Source organism: Chiloscyllium punctatum, chromosome 6 (genome assembly GCF_047496795.1).
Source record: "Chiloscyllium punctatum isolate Juve2018m chromosome 6, sChiPun1.3, whole genome shotgun sequence".
Classification (NCBI taxonomy): Eukaryota; Metazoa; Chordata; class Chondrichthyes; order Orectolobiformes; family Hemiscylliidae; genus Chiloscyllium; species Chiloscyllium punctatum.
This window is the reverse complement of record NC_092744.1, coordinates 47465636-47482752: the sequence shown is the minus strand read 5'-3', so window position 1 is coordinate 47482752 and position 17117 is coordinate 47465636. Positions and strand designations below refer to the sequence as shown.

The 17117-nt window shown below is 38.3% G+C and overlaps 1 protein-coding gene across 3 annotated transcripts in view; it reads left to right on the top strand.

The window, feature by feature from the left end:
* Positions 1 to 9480, top strand: part of LOC140478935 (mitofusin-1-like) — a 73781-nt gene extending 64301 nt beyond the window's left edge. For all 3 annotated transcript variants that reach the window (XM_072572578.1, XM_072572579.1, XM_072572580.1), the window contains exons 16-18: positions 416 to 612; positions 2512 to 2646; positions 6498 to 9480. In XM_072572578.1, coding sequence (XP_072428679.1) covers positions 416 to 612; positions 2512 to 2646; positions 6498 to 6594 — 429 coding nt within the window. In that variant the 3' untranslated portion in view covers positions 6595 to 9480. The remainder of the gene's footprint in view (positions 1 to 415; positions 613 to 2511; positions 2647 to 6497) is intronic.
* Positions 9481 to 17117: the final 7637 nt, after the last annotated feature.

Here is a 17117-nt window from a genome sequence, read left to right as displayed (position 1 = left end):
AAGATTAGGACTAGAAAAAAAAGTTTCAGCTCAAGATGGGCCTGACGCTTTTTCTCTCAATTAGTATTTATTTGTGACGAACACAATCTCTGTCTGTTTACATTTTGGAACATTTGGTAGCAACAATCGAGTTAACAGTTATATCTCAATTTATCCATTTATACTGTAACAGTGCAGAAAGATGTTGCTAATAGTTGTTGCCCTTGATGAGACTACTTCAAAAATCAGAAATATTTAATGAAAAGTTATGAGAAAGACAATGCACAGGGTTTACCCCAAACTTTTACTCTATGTAGCAGACAAAATTCAAGTCAGTCCCTCATTTCTGGGTGCAGGAGCACCTTACCAGATTTACAGTAGTTTTTATTTAATACTGTTATTTTAAATTAATGTTTTCTCATGGTTCTCGCTATAGATTTTCAGAGCTGTGGGTTGGAGGCTTATAGCTATTGCTCTAAGTCTGTACAGTATATTGTACATGTATGAGCGTTTAACATGGACAACAAAAGCAAAGGAGAGAGCTTTCAAGCATCAGTTTGTGGACTATGCTACAGAGAAATTACAGATGGTTGTTAGTTTTACAAGTGCAAATTGTAGCCATCAAGTAAATCAGTAAGTATCTTTTGCTTTTGCCTTACATTGCTTTCAGGCTGGAATTTGCCAAAAGATTACTTAGCTGCTGGTGCTTTAAAGTGTTGGTGATCATGTATGAAAACAAAACTACAACAGGCTCAATGGACAGCTGGTCTGTACCTGTCTAATTAGCTTTGTATGACTTGAGTCATTTTCAAAATCTAAATGTTTCAGTAAATACTGGGTTTTGTGTTATAATTTCAGATTAAAAACATAGGGAACACTTTTTTTTGAAGATGTGGTCTTGAGGCAAATTCTAATTATCCCCTAAACTAATAATGGGTAGATGTTATTTTTAATTTTGTTTGTAAATTAATGCTCTATTTCATCTTGACTTCAGTGAATGTACGATTTGCTAAATGGATTAAGTATGCCTCTTAAAGCAGCTTTTTTCTTAGTTCTCAGATTTTCATGCTTAGTTATTTGATGTTCTTTCATGATTTACCTTGGACCGCTTGAATTTGTTTCAGTAAGTAAAAGGAAATATAGTAAAATAATGACAAGCTAAATAGGGGCCACCCCAAATTCATGTTATGTGGGACTTCAAGATTGCTGAGAAATTCCAAGTGACCTGATTTATTTACAAATGTACTCTGTCCAAAAAAAACCAAAACATAGTGATACAGTCAAGATGTGATGTTTGTCTTTTTCAGTTTGTTCACAGCTGAGTTCACTTGATAGATAATGAGACTCATAATCCCAGGTTTGTGATTTCAGGACAGGCATTCCTGATTTTTTTTTCCCTTGAACATTTTAAGAATATCTTATGCTTTTAAGTTGTGAATGAATTGCTGAGGTTAAATATATCTACCTGTCACTCAGGCATCTTGTATTGACTACAAGAGAAACAGTATTGCTTTAATTCATAATTTGTAAGCTTTTCCTGAAGTAAAACTCTACATCATAAATAAAGGTCCATCCAAAATAAGGCCTGCCTTAATTGTAAAGGGACAAACTGACCAAACAATGCATAATTCAATAACAAAGCAGAGTTGCATTTAAAAATATCTCTCACTTTATACATTCACATGTTGACACTGCAGCTGCACATGTGCTGGAAGTGCTCTCTGTGGTGTTGCAATGCAAATAAATAGCCTCTCGCAAACCAGAGGCCTCGTACTAGAGTCCTCTCTTAAGCTGTGTAGCAAAAGAGAATAAAGTTTCTGTTTCTTGGCCATCATCACTGCAGCTCTTCACTGGTTGCTAAGGCACATTAACAACAGCTTCATGAGGCTACCCTTCTGTTTCTGTACTGGCACCTAACAAGTAATTTGAGATTTCTTGGGGACCTACAAAATAATAACTGGAATTTTAGTGATATGATGTATTAGACATGCCAAACTAAAGGAGAAACAGGGATGCATTGATGTTCTGACTGGCTGAGTAATCCAGAGGTCACAGGCTGGAATGCTAGGGACATTAGTTCAAATATCACCATGGCGACTGGGTGGAGTTTACATTGAATTAATAGAATCTGGAATTGAAAATGGTAACTATGCAAACCCATCAGCTATGCTAATTCCTTAAGGGGAAGAAATCTGACATCCTTATCTGGTGTGGCCTACATGTTCATTCAAATCTTCGCCAACATTTGAATGTATGTAAGTATATTGTTGGGATAAAAGAAATGAATCCTTCTAGTTTTTCTTGTCTAGCATAATATGGTTCATCTTCATATTATGTATAATAAATTGTTTTATTTTGTTCAAAGGACATTGAACATTTCCACAAGAATCTGCCAGAGACTGATCTCCACAGTAAACAAAAGGAAAATTAAACTTCTGTCCTTCCCAAGCTAGGTTTCACTCTGGAATCTGACTTGTTAGCATCAGCTGGGATCATAACACTTGACCTTTTCTCCTTTGCCTTTTCCTGAAGGGAGCTGTCCAGTACCTTTGCTCGACTATGCCAGCAGGTAGATGTTACTGAGAAAAACTTAGAAGAAGCAATATCCAGCCTTAACAAAAAGATTGAACTCTTAGAATCTACGCAAAACCGATCAAAGCTGCTGAGGTAAAGTATTTTTCATACTTGTCTTGTACTACTTAATTTCTGAACTGATTTTATTGTGAAACAAGTTTCAACTCAAGCAAGTTTATCCCATTATCTCTAATTTTATCCAATTTTCAGCATAAATTATTATAACCTTTCTGCTTTGCTTAAAAGCTTATCTGATCCAGAAAATACAGGATTAGCCTACTAAAGCCTGTAATAAATCACAGTTAACAATTGGTTGATCCTAATTAATATGAAAGTGCAAGCATATGTGACAAACGCTAGCTTAACATGCTTTGTGGTGAAAATCCCATAGTTCACACGCACATGAAAATGTAATGACTGTTGCCGCATTTGTCATCTGCTGCATGTGCCTGAACTATATTGCAAATAATATCTTCTCCCCTACACTTGCTGCTTTTCTTTCTTCTTCCATAACCAAAATTGGGATAAGGTTCTATGTCATTATATAAATGTACATTTCATTAACAGTTCTTTTGTATTGTAAATATATTTTTTCTTTAAATTTAATCAATCTGAGATTTCTTTTAATATCTAGAAATTTAGGAAGAATAATGGATGAATGTCCAGTGAAGTATCTGCACTTCTTCAGTGATTGTTGTTGGGTAAATGTCTGAGAAACACATTGAAAATCAGTTTTCTTTTATTTATTCCTGGATATGGATATTGTTGGTGAGGCCAGCATTTGTTGTTCTTTGTTGACCTTGAGAAGATGGTGGTGAGCTGCCTACTTGGAGGGGTGTACTCTAACCTCTTTTCTCCCCGCTTCCCAGGAATAATCTCTCCAACATTGTCTTGTGTAGGGCAAATGCGGAACCTGTCATAAATTTGCAGTAAAAACTTGTGTCGCTGTGGCTGTGTCCGTGCGCTATTTGGAGACTTATCCCACAAAGGCAGCTGCAGTAGCAGCAGTCCTATCATTGTACACTCTGGCTGCCCCGGAGAGTGGGGAGGGGGTACTGTGTTGGAGGTGGGGGCTCCCGCACTTTGTGGGAGTTGGACCAGGTTAGGGGGCAGGCAGCGGGGTTGGACAGTGTTGGGGGACGGGGGGGTGGTGTTGGACCAGGTTGGTGGGTGGGCGGGAGCGGTGTTGGACCTGAGGGTGCAGTGGGTTGTGCGGGGCAGGCGGGGGCTCGCGCTGTGTGCTGCTGGTAATCTCCTGAATGGAGAGCAGACTTTAAAATTCCGAGCCCCAGAGGAAAGGCATCTAATCGATTTTCCAAATAATCGATTATCCGAACAAAATACTGCCCACCCATCTCGTTCGGATAATCAAGTTTCTACTGTATAGTATCTGTGCTGTACTGGAATAGTTTAGTTAGGATTGTGACTAGTTCTCGAGCACATGTCTACCGTACTATTACCAGAATATTGGCAGGGCTTAAAGCCTTTGTCATATCAATTTACAGTGGGATATGATAGGATTGCAGAAGTTTATATTGGTTACGGGATTGCTTAGCTCCTTCCCTTGTCTGCCGCTTTCGTGGTTTGGCATACAAGTAGCCCTGTGTTGCAGCTTTGCAAGGTTGACATCTTGTTTTTAGGTGTGCATTCTGCTGTCGTACTCTCCTGTATTGTCTATTGATTGCCACCAGAAATGGTTCAACAGAAGGAAACAATCTGTGTTAGGGTCTGACCCAGGGCAACGTTTCCCAATTCATTTCAGTTTGAGATGGCATGTCCCAAACTGTTAAGCTTCCTGATGTGGACTGATGAACTGACTCCCTTTGGTTGGTTGCAACAAGATTAATTTTAAAAATATCCCATCTCTTGTGGCTATCATTCTCCCAGACACAAATGAATTCATGTTTTAAAAAGATCCAATTCAATCAGGCTTTCTTAAATTAACAAAGAGTTAACTAACTACTGTGCTTGAGAAGAAATGCTAATGCAACACACGGACACAGTCTAAATACAGGTAGTTCTGGGATAACATGCATTTTGGCAGTGTGATTTGGCTATAACGTCACTGAAGAATTAGGGAACACTATTTTGGAGAAAGCTTATCTCTGTTGGCAATAGTGCGATTCCAGCAGGCATCTGTTGTGTGCTTCATTCTGCACATACGCTGACGTGCGATCTGAAATTTCTGTGCTGTTCTGCGCCGGTCTTCTTGCCATTCTGCAGTGCATCAATGTTTACGATTTGGAGATTTTTGCAAATTTTTGCTATAGATTCTGTGTTACGATCGAGCCCTCCACAACCACCTAATGAAGGAGCGTCGCTCCAAAAGCTAGTGTGCTTCCAATTAAACCTGTTGGACTATAACCTGGTGTTGTGTGATTTTTATCAATGTTTATGTGCTGTTCTCCACATGTGCACTGTCAGCGCCACAGTCTCTGTGCCATTGTACGCATGTGCAATATCATGACACTGGAACTTGGCACATTTACTGAAATCTCTATTATAGTAAGATGATAGTTCACACCAGAAACAGGACCTAAGAAAACCCATTAACAACCCCTCAAATTTGCGAGGTATTCAAAGGCAATTCCTTAAACTTTGACACTGCCTGATAGTACTGACAAGAATGTATGTTGGTGATCTGATGAATAATAAATACAGTCTGAGTTTTGTCAGTGTTGAATTTCATCAAAACCAGTGGCAAGACAAGATTTATTTGTATTCTGATTCTCAAGTAAAAAGGTATCACCTGCAATGAAATGTTTTCATTAGAATACTTTTGATTCAACTTATAATAATTCAAATACCTCGTAAGAAGCTTGGGGCATTTATTTTGTGGAAGTAAATAATCTGTTAGGTAACTGCTGTTAAACAGTCCCTGTTGGCAGTGCTTGAACCTCCCTCTCAAGCATCCATTTCATGCCTCTGAAAGTTGCAAACATGAAACCCTAATCTGTCTTGGAGTTGCAAAACACTTTGTCCAAATTACTGGTCATGTAATCTTTATGGACTTTTCAGAATCATGAATGTCCTGATGTAATCCCCGAAACACTTTTTCCATTAGTTTATAAAAGTGAGGAATATGATTCTTAGCATGATATTTTTAGACTGGCATACTGAATTCAAAGGCATTTAATATTAGAATTGCTGAAAGGTTCACAATACACAAATCCCCTTTCTCTGAATCTCTCAAATTGCAAATAATATTCAATTGCATTTATCAAGCATACATGGTTCTTGTAAGGGCTATGCACTAAGGCCTGGGCCAATACATAAACTAGTTGTATAAATTCCTGAAAAATCTGAACGCACAGAATCCAGAGAGATTTTCTGGAATTTCTGTATACCTGAAGTGGTGTTTTCAGTCTTACAAGTCAAACACAATATCTTGATTTTATATGTGCAAACCCACAGTATCACATTTTTGAGGCACGGGTAGCTAGATGTTGATGGTGAATTAATATTAATTTTAATTTAATGTAATTTAATCATAATCTGATGGTCTGGCAGAGGTGCTTGACCTTGTCTGCTAACATCTTATCATCAACCTGAGCTACAAATCTTCTCAAAAATCGCTAATACATGAAAATGTTGAGATTATGATTACAATGTGTTGCACATGGTCTTCTACCTCTAGGTCCCTAAGATCTGGAATTCTCTCCCTAAATTTCTTCTTTCCATCTCTTTCCTCGTTTAAAATGCACCTGAAAGGCTACCTCTTAGGACAAATTACTAAAATCTTGGTCAAATATCTCTAATTTTGCATAGTAGTATTCCAGTAATGCACAATTTTTTTTACAGTAAAGGCACTTGTTTATTTTAGGTAATTTCACATTGTAGGCAATTTGTATTTTTATTTGTTTTAAGATGGAGCCAGTAGATAGTATCATAAAGTTAATTCATATCTAAATGAGAGAGTTTTTAATTTAACTTTTTTTTTGCAGAAACAAAGCAACGTGGCTGGAAAATGAACTGGACATATTTACAAAGCAGTACCTGCAGCCAACCAATGAAAATTTGCTAAACTTAAAATCTAAATGAGTCACAACGTCACTGATGGGGATTGTCACCAATGTTGTCACAGTGCTGTGTAGAAAATACAAACTTGCAGTCCCTCTATGTACAATAATGTTTTTCCAGGATTCTTGTTTCAATCCTCCAGAAATCTTACCAGATATAAATTAGGACGCACACTATTCATTTAAATTCACCTACTTCAAAATAAGGTATTGATGACTGGGATTATCCATGTCTTGATAGATGTGTTTAATACAGTGAGAAAATTTAAACATTCAGCATCATCATTTAACAGAGGATGTAAATGCCATTGTGATAAATACCAGGGAGTGTAATTGATAAGCATTGTTTGATATCAGATTGTGAATCTGACAGTTGTTTCAGTTGAAAATTAATTTCTTAATATGGGTCATTTAAAAGAACAGGTAATTAACTATTTGCTGTGTACCTAGGAAAGGAATAAAATAAATATTGTTACTTAACACAGTATCATATGATAAAATGTACATTTCATGTTCATTATCTAAACACATGGTTAACATGTTGGTAAGCTGTAGAGGCATCTACCATTGCGGATATACAACCTAATCAAAACACAGGAACCTTTAGTCACAAAGATTCTGACCTATGTGAACCCTTAAATTCTCACTTATGCAAATTTACATGTAATTGTTTTATCATGATTTTGCAAGCTTTCCCTTCTGCCAAAATTAGCACTAGTCTTGAGAAAACTGGGTTAATATAAAAAAATTTTGATACATGCAAAAAGATGTTGCTGAAAAGTGTTCGCAAAGCTTTATATTTGTAGTTATGACAACTGCAAGAATTCCAAATTTCAAATAGACGCAACAATTATTCCGCAGGAGAAAAGATTGCTTATTGGTTGGCAAGTTGACTCTGATTAAGGGTGGCAAACCCATGAAAGAGCAATGGGCTTCCCAAGCTCCTGTAAAATTCTAAAGCTGTATAGGCTTTTTGTTGCATTGAGTGAGTTCCTGCACATGAATGCAATTGAGCCACATTGCAAGCTAAACTGTTTACTTTAAATTGGTTATTACTGTAGCTGCTAATACATTCTGGTTTGTTCAGCAAGTGCTGCCCAATCACAGGATGAGATTTAATAGACAGTTTGTTTTGGAAGCACAGGTAGGCAATGCTCAAACAATTATGAACATAGAAGTAGCATGCTGGCAGAGTACAGACCATGGTCAACCAACCACACTTTCAAAATCCAAAATATCGACTGGTGAACAGTCCAAAGTACATTAACTGCTGCAGAATCAATTTTAAGTAATCATTCAAGCTCATAAGGTGGCTCATTAACACTTGATAGAAGTGAGATGTATTGTTGTGCAGAGACAATTCTCTGCAAACAAAAACATTTGAGCCTTGGACCTCCTATGAATTAAGTAGATATATGTGACGTTCTTGTCAGTTACCATTTCTCTCCCGCACTATAAATTATTGTGACATTTGAAAATTTGCCTTCATTAATCAGTACAAAATAAAAAGTTTCATGTTTCTCTTTCCTGCAATAAATAGATGACCAGAGCTAAAGCAAGTACAGTTTGTATGAATGGGACTTCACACAATCAATCTTGTACGTAATGGCTGGTTATTATTACATAAGGCAAGGTCATAAAGGAAGCAAAGCAATAAGATTAAAGTAAATCCTGTATAGTTGGTTTTGACAGCATGGAAACCAGAATATTATTATTTGAGGGATTCCCAAGACGCTGCAAATGCCTTTTCCTAATATTGTAAATATGTTAATATAATTTGTAAGTGAGATCAAAAGAAAATTTAATCAAGTACTGGAAACAACTTTGAGTGCATTTGCAAACTATTTTCATGAAGACCACATACAGACTCTCATATCATTCTCATTAAGAACCCTTCATTGAAACTTTTGATGATGTTCAGTTAAAGCTGGTTAAGAGCATAATACTGGAGTCTAAATTTCACATGTACAGCTTTGCCACTTCAGATTACAAGTCAAATTGCAACATTGCCCATAGATTAACAGAAAAAATATTTTTGATGTGACAGTTTAAATAATTTAGAAATGTCCTTTTAAAAGTTCAGTTCTTTAGACTTGCTTAATACATCACAGTTGGCATAAATGTGAATCATAAATGTTGGTTTCTTGTTGCAGAATTGGCATGGTATCAGACCAGTTTACTGGACAGACTAAAGAATAAAATTTAAGGCAATAACTACAGTGAGTTATTGATTCCAAATATTTAAATTTAGTAAAGTAGTCATTGTTATTTTTTTGTTGAATGGATCCATAATATTTTTGAGGTTTACCTGCACATATTTAAAATGTATTCAAAAGACTACTTTTGTTTCTAAAAGTAAAGTTACTAAAATATAGACCAGCTACTTTGAGAAATGTCCTGATCAGCAAACAACTCATTGATTAAACTGAGTTGCACCAGTAATTTCCATTGAGGTTACTCCAACCTAAGCACACAGAAACGATGTAAGTGGATTTTTATACCATGAATTTCCATGAAATATTCTGAAAATTCTATCCTTTTTAATTTATAAATTAAACCTTAAATTTTCCATCTTAGCAGTGTGAAATATTTACACAGTATGTCCTGCCTTTGCAAAATAATTAACCAAGATTATTTGCATTTAAAGGGTTTCACATTGATTTGTATTAAATGGAAGAGAGATGGGAAGATGCTTGCTAGACAGACATTGATGAACGCATGTTGTACATAGCTGGATTTGATCTTAAATGAAATTTTCTACTCTTTGGACTGTTTTCCCGAATTTCTTGTCTCCGTTCCCTGTTACTAGATTTATCCATTTGTGAAGGAATAGCCAAGTTGATGATCTTTCAGCATGTATATTTAAGCAACTGTACAATTTAAATATACAAATAAATTATTTGAGTTACGTTGGTCTCAATTTGTCATCAGAGGCAGGAGTTGTAACCCTCTTCGCAAGTGTAATCGAAGATTCTGGTATGTTTCGATTCCAAGGAGTTTCAAATGAAGGACTGCTTCCAGGAAACCAGACACATAATAATTGCAAATTATTCTTGCTGGGTTGGTGGAGAAAATATTATTTGGAAGGCGTGCGAAGCTGAGAATGGGATAGTCATGCCTTTCTGAAAATGTTAGATGATAGGCTTGGTGTCATTTGTGTATTTATGGTGAACATTGCATAAGATTATAGAAAATCCTCCAAATTTGTGTAAAGTCTGAGATTGGTGTGCCACACATGAGAATGAGTAATTCATGGATACTAATAACTAAGCTTCCACAGTCTTCTGAGGTAAAATATTCCAAAGATTCATGACCCTCTGAATAAGTTCCTCTTCATCTCGATCATAAATGGCTTGTCCTTTATTTAGACTTTTATCCCCCAATTTTATTACCCCTCTCCACCCACCACCACTACCACGACTATTTTCAAACATCAAGGGGAATCACCTAGATTAAACTGATAGGGTTATTTTGCTTAGATTTGAATAGGACTTCAGTATCAAAAGCAGATTGGAACAGAATGTTAAATTGCGTCAACTAAAAACAGCTTCGTATGGAAGGATTCTGCCCATCCCTGACGTAATGAAACATTCTCTGCAGATAAAAATTTAACCCAGGTTGAGATTAGAATACTTTACATATGAATTTTAAATTCTGGTAATAGCATTTTCTTTAATTTATTATGAAGTGCAAATGGCAATGCCTGAAGTGTTCAGTCTGCACAAACACAACTTCACAGCAGAGGGCTCTTGGAAAGCATGCATGCTGTTAAAAGTAAACAGTACAAAATTGCAAACAAATTTGACTATTTCCATCAGTTTGTTCAGTACAATTTAACTAGATTGTCCATGGTATATGTGTGTGCATATGATCTGAGAATCTATTTGCTGCTTTGCTTTAGTTTAACATTTCAGTGAAAGCCCTTAATTCTCCTCGAGGAAAATTAAATGGGAAGACTGGTAGTAATATATTCTCTTTTTTTTGTAGTTTTAAAAAATGTCTGAACAAAGTAGATTTGTCACCAGTCCAAAAAAACTCAGTGGAGTTCATAATCACTGCTAGGCTACTACAGTGCTGCTACCAATTGCAAGTACCTGCAAAGCTGAATGGGTACATGAATAGATGGGTTTAGAGGGATATTGGCCAAATACTGGCAAATGGGGTTAGGTCAGATTGGGATGTCTGGTTGGCATGCACAGGTGGGATGGAAGGGTCTGTTTCCTTGCCATACAGCTCTGACTCGATTGTAGAGTTAGCTAACTGTGTTTTGGAGCTGGGGTTGCTCGACTGACTTGTGGAACATCCACAATTCAGAGGTTACAGTGGTCAGCAGATTCAATAATGTGGTCTCACCTCCAGTAAATAGTCAACAAGTGGAATGTGGTGGGTGACCACCATGCAGAGTAGAGGAAGGCAGTCAGTGCAGGAGATTTCTGTGACTATTCCCCTGCAAAACAAATCTTCTGTTTTGGATACTATTGGAGTGGATGGTGCGATGGTCTCAGAAAAGTAGCACCACAGTTGCTTCTGCTGCACCTGAGGGGTAGAATAAATGTAGGGAGGTTATAGGAATTGAGGATTCAATTGTAAGGGGAATAGAGACGTTTTTGAGACCACAAATGAGACTCCGGGATGGTAGGTTGCCTTCCAGGTGCCAGGTCAAGGACCGGAACTGTATGTCAGAGGGAGACTTTGCTAGTGCATTTGGGAAAAGTTTGAACTAAAGTGGCAGGTGGATAGGAACCAATACAGGGAGACAGTTGAAAGGAAAACAAGGACAAAACCCAAAAGAGATAATCAAAGATAAGAGTGATTGGTGAAGAATTCATGCCATAGTACAAACTAATGTGAATAGTTGATATGAGACTTAAGACTTTGTGTCGAACATTTGCAATAAAGTGAATGAATTAGTCTTACAAATAGATATCAATTGGGGTTAAAGAGACATGCTGCAGGGTGACCAGGGATGGGAACTGAATATGCAGCAGCATTCAGTTTTTAGGAAGTGCAGACAAAAAGGAAAAGGAAGTGGGGTAGCATTGCTATTGACAGAGACATTAATACAATAGTGAGAAAGGCAGTCCGTTCTGGTGAAGTGGAATTTGTATGGGTAGAGCTTACAGACATCTAGGGCAGAAAACATACAAACAAGGAACAAGAGTAGGTGACTCAGCCCTTCAATAGAATGGAGAATCTGATATTAACCTCCATTTGACATTCCTGCATTAACAAGTGGATGAAAGATTATTATAGATAATGTATCTATCTCTGCTTTAAAAACATTTAAAGATTCTGCATTCACCGCCTTTTGAGGAAAGGAATTCCAAATATTCCCAACCCTCAAAGAGAAAATGTTTCTTCATCTTTGTTTCAAATTAGTGCCTCATTATTTTTAAACTATGACCCTCTTGTTCTATATTTTCTCACTTGTGGAAATGACTTGCATCGTCAGGTAGGAGAGATCACATCTGGATTTTGAGGCAGCCTGAGTGAATATATTGTTCGGAGAATTTGGTGCAGAGAGGAAGAGGTGCCTTTAGCCTCCTTTTCTTTTGGCTCATGGTTGATAAGGCTTTTTTATAACAGGATAAATTGAAGACCATGGTCAAAGGCCCAGCACAAAACAAAGTGATATCACAGGAAAATTGGCTGGTAAGCATTCCTAATTTCACTATTATAGGGGTAACTTTCAGATTGAAGGGAAATAAGAGAAATACTCAGATTACAAGTGGGAGAAAAAGTAGGATTTTTGTTTTAAAAAATTAAGAACTAAGAGATGCCAAGCCAGGAAATATGTTGTATCTGCATGATGTAGGAACTGGTGGACCCAGTTGTGGTTCACAGTGACCACATATGGAGCAACTGTTGGTTGTTTGAGGAATTTTGACTCAGTTGATGAGCTGGAGTCTGAGCTTCAAACAGTTTGACACATTAAGGAGGGGGAAGAGTTACCTGAATGTCATGTTTCAGGACGCAGTCGTGCTGGTTAGATTAACTACCCTGATTTGGTCAGCCGTCGGGGCAAGAAGATGCAACTCAAGCAAGGCAGGTAGAGAGACCCAGAAGGTAGAGCTGAAGAAACTTTCTCACTTGAGTTTGTTTAATGGGTTTGAGATTCTTGTTCCCAGTGTGGACTAAACCAGGGCTGTAGGGAGGATGAGCAAATAGATCAGAACACTATAGGACAAGGACTCAATCAAAAGGCAGGTAAAAGAGAAATGAGATTGTAATTGGGGATAGTATAGTCGGGGAATAAAGACTGGCCAAATAGAGTCCTGAAGGCTGCGTTGCCTGTAAGGCACCTGGGTTCAGGATATCTCATCTAGTCTTCAGAGGAATGTGGAGTTGGAGGGAAAAGAACCAATTGTTATAGTTCATGTAGGTATCAAAGATATAGGTAGAAAGAGGAAAGTGTTCTGCTGAGGGAATAGGAGCAGCTACAGGGCTAAAAAGCAGAACCAAAAAGTAAGTATCTCTGAATTACTACCTTAATCTCAAGCTAATTAGCACACATGGCAAGATTAAAAATCAAATTGGTGTGGGAATAACTGGTTCAAATTAATTGAACATTGGCATCAGTTCTGGGGAAGGAGTGAGATATTCCAATGGGATGGGCTCCACCTAAGTCATGCTGGGACTACCATTCAGGGGAAACTACATAACTAGTGTTCAGATAGAGCTTTAAACTAAATAGTAAGGGAGTGGGTTCAGTGACCTTTCATTTTTAAATTTTCCATGCAAAAGAGGCAGTAGGATTGATGGTTAATTATGGTGTTTGTTCCTTTTTTTAAATGATAACAATCAATGTGTGAATATCATATTGTGCCAAGAAACCACAGGAGTGTAGGGGCAGGAGTTGCCTTGTTAATAATGTGATAACAGGACAGCATTAAGGCATTGTACCTTTTAATGTATGCTGTATTCGAGTAAGGTAAATTGAGATCCCAAGGACTTCAATAACCTCTGCTGAGCCCTCCCCCTCTACTTGTTCTGGAAACTTTAAACTCATTAATGAGGCAGAGTATGGAAAGAATCAGGAGTCTAATTTCAGGTTCAGCAGATAAGGAGTCAGTTATAAGAAGCAGGACAGTCAGCACATGACTGAGAGTGTTGTACTTAAATGGATGCAGTACATGAAACAAGGTAAATGAGTATGTAGCACAGATTGAAATTGGCATGTAAAATGTGTGCATCCAAACTAGCTGCAAGGGATTGGGGCTGAAAACTAAATATCCAATGATACACGTCCTATCGAAAGGACAGGTAGGTGGACAGTCACCTCATTATTTAGAAATGAAACTAAATCAATAGCAAGAAGTGATGTCGAGTTAGATGGCATAGAATCTGTATGGAGAGAGTTGAGAAACTGCAAACGGGGGGAAGAAAACACTGATGGATGTTATGTGCAGGCCTCTGAGCAATATAGTCAGGATGACGGGCAGAAAGTAAGTCAGGGGAGATAGTGCCTTTCTTAAATGACATTTTTAATTACAGTAATCGTGGGGGACTTCAATAAGCAGGTGGACTGGGACATACAGGTTGGTAGCAGATCCCAGGAAAAGAAATTTGTGGAATGCCTATGAAGTGATTTTTTTTCTGGAGCAGCTTGTGATAGAGCCCACTAGGGAACAGGCAATTCTGGATTTGACGCTGTGTGATGGGGGAGTTTATGGTGAAGGAACCCCGGGGGACAGTATCATAATTTGATAGAATTCACCATGCAGTATGAGGGGGAGAAGTTGGAATCAGCTGCAACACCATTACAATTGCGTAAAGGTAACTACAAAGATATGAGGGAGCAGCAATGGCAGGAATTTCTGTTGGGGAGGCACAGCAGAAATTCATCCCAAAGTAGAAGAATTATACTAAGAGGAGGACAAGGCAACCATGACTGAAAAGAGAAGGCTGGGACAGCATAAAAGCAAAAGTAAAAGCATAAAATGTGGTGAAGATTAGTTGGAAACCAAAGGATTAAGATGTATGTAAACGCTAGCAGAGGACAACTTAAAAAAAAAGTGTGGGAGAAGATGAAATATGAGGGTAAGCTAGGTGGTAATACGTAAGAAAATGGCAAGAGTGATTATAGATATGTGAAAGTCAAGAGAGAGGCAACAGTGGACATTGGACTGCTGGAAAATTTAGGCTGGAGAAGTAGCATTAGGGACCAAAGAAAGACACTCAAAGTTAACGGGTATCTTTCATCAGTTTTCACAGTGCTAAACACCATCAGAACTTCATGACTCAGGGCACAGCTGAAAGATGTGAAGATGATAGCTGAGATATTAGAAACATTGGTGGTGAGCTTTCAGGAATCACCTGAAGTCAGACAGACTGGAAAATGGCTAATGTAGCATCAGTGTTAAAGGAGGAAAGGAAGCAGAAAACAACAAACTATAGGGCAGTTAGCCTGACCTCCATCATTGGTAAGATTTTAGAGTCCAAGAGTAAGGATAAGGCTTCAGAATACTTGGAAGTGCATGGTAAAATAGGGATGAAACTGTGCTGACTCAGCAAGGGAAGATCACACCTGACAAATCTGTTAGAATTCTTTGAGGAAGTAACGAGCAAGGTAATGTACAAAGGAGACCTAGTGAAAGTAATCTACTTGGATTTCCAGAAGGCCTTTGACAAGGTGCCACTAAGGAGGACGCGAAATAAAATAAGTCCATGGTGTTAAGGCAAGGTGCTGGCATGGATAGAAGATTGGCTGACTGGCAGAAGGCAGAGTGTAGGGATTAAGGGGGGTGTCTTTGTCAGGATGGTAACCAGTGACTAGTGGAATTCTGCAGGGATCTGTGTTGGTATCACAATCACTTACATTATAGATGAACAATCGGAGCAAAGGAACTTGAGGGCATTAAGTTTTTGGATAACACAAAGATAGGTGGAGAGACAGATTATGCTGAGGAAGTGGGAAGGCTGCTGATGGATTTGGGCAGGCCAAGAGTGTGCAAAGAAGTGACAGAATGCAAAGTGGGAAAGTGTGAGATTATGCACTTTGGTAGGAAGAAGAGGTGTAGACTATTTTCTGAGAGGAAAATCTTAAGAAATCTGAAGCACAAAGGGACTTGGGAGTCTTAATTCAGGATTCTATTAAGGTTAATGGGAGGTTCAGTTGGCAGTTAGGAAGGCAAATGTAATGTTAACATTCATTTCAAGGGCTAAAGCACCCCTAAAAGCAGGGATGAACTGCCGATGCTGAATGAGGATCTGGTCAGACCGCATTTGGAATAGGGTGAGCAGTTTTGGGTCCCCATAGCTAAGGAAGGTTGTCCTGGCATTGGAGGGTGTCCAGAGGATGTTTATAAGAATGCAAAGGCTGAACAGCATGTCATGAGGAGCATTTGAGGACTTTGGATCTGTACTTTGGAGTTTAGAAGGATGGGGTAGCTATATCATTGAAACTTGCAGAATACTGAGAGGCCTGGATAAAGTATGGAGATGTTTCTACTAATAGGAAGGACTATGACCTGAGGACACCAGCCTCAGTGAAGCAGCAACCCTTTAGAATTGAAAAGGAGGAGCTTCTTCAGGCAGAGGGTGGTAAATTAGCAGAACTCTGCTGCAGAGGCTTGTGAAGGCCAAGTCATCATTTATAAGATAGAGATAGGTTCTTGATTAGTAAGGGCTTCATGACTTACAGGGAGAAGGCAGTCGAAAGGCACTGAGAAGCACAATGGTCGTAGTCCATTCAGGCCTCGGCCATTTGATTAATTTTGCTCCTTTAGCTTATGGTTGATCATATGCTTTCAGTGTTCATCTGGTCAAGTCCCCTCTGGATTTTACAGGTTTCAACTAAATTACCTCTCACTCCTCTAAACTCCAGATACAGGCCTAGCATGTCTAGCCTTTCTTCATAAGGCAGTCACAGAGTCAAAGAGCACAGAAATAGACCCTTTGGTACAACCAATCCATACCAACTGTAATTCCAAACTGAACTAATCCCACCTGCCTGTGCTTGGCTCATATCCCACCAAACATTTCTTATTCAGGTATTAATTTAAATGTCTTTTAAATGTTGTAACTGTATCCCTATCCACCACTTCCTGTGGATGTTCATTCCATACACAAACCATGCTGTGTAAAACAAAAGAAATTGCCCACATCTTTAATTTTTTTTTCCTCTAACCTTTAAAAAAATGCTCTGTAGTCTTGAAATCCCCCACCATTCACCTTATCTAAACCCTTTATTATTTTATATTTTAATATCCTTTCTGCGATAGGGAGACCAAAACTGGACGCAGTATTCCAGAAGACGCCTCACCAACATTCAGTACAACCCCAACATAACATCCCAATCCCTTTACTCCAAGGTCTCAGTAAATCCTTACTGCAAGACGAGTCTTTAATAAGAGTTAATTTCTGCAACTGCAAAAGGGATTCCAGGGTACAATGCCTCCTCAGTGCCAGGATCAAGAGTGGCTTGGAAAAGGTGAACTGCCAGTGGCTATTGATACCAATACCAATGACAGGTAAAACAAAATGGATGAGATCCTGCAAGCTAAGCATAGGGAATTAGGACAAATTTAAGAAAGGACCTCAACA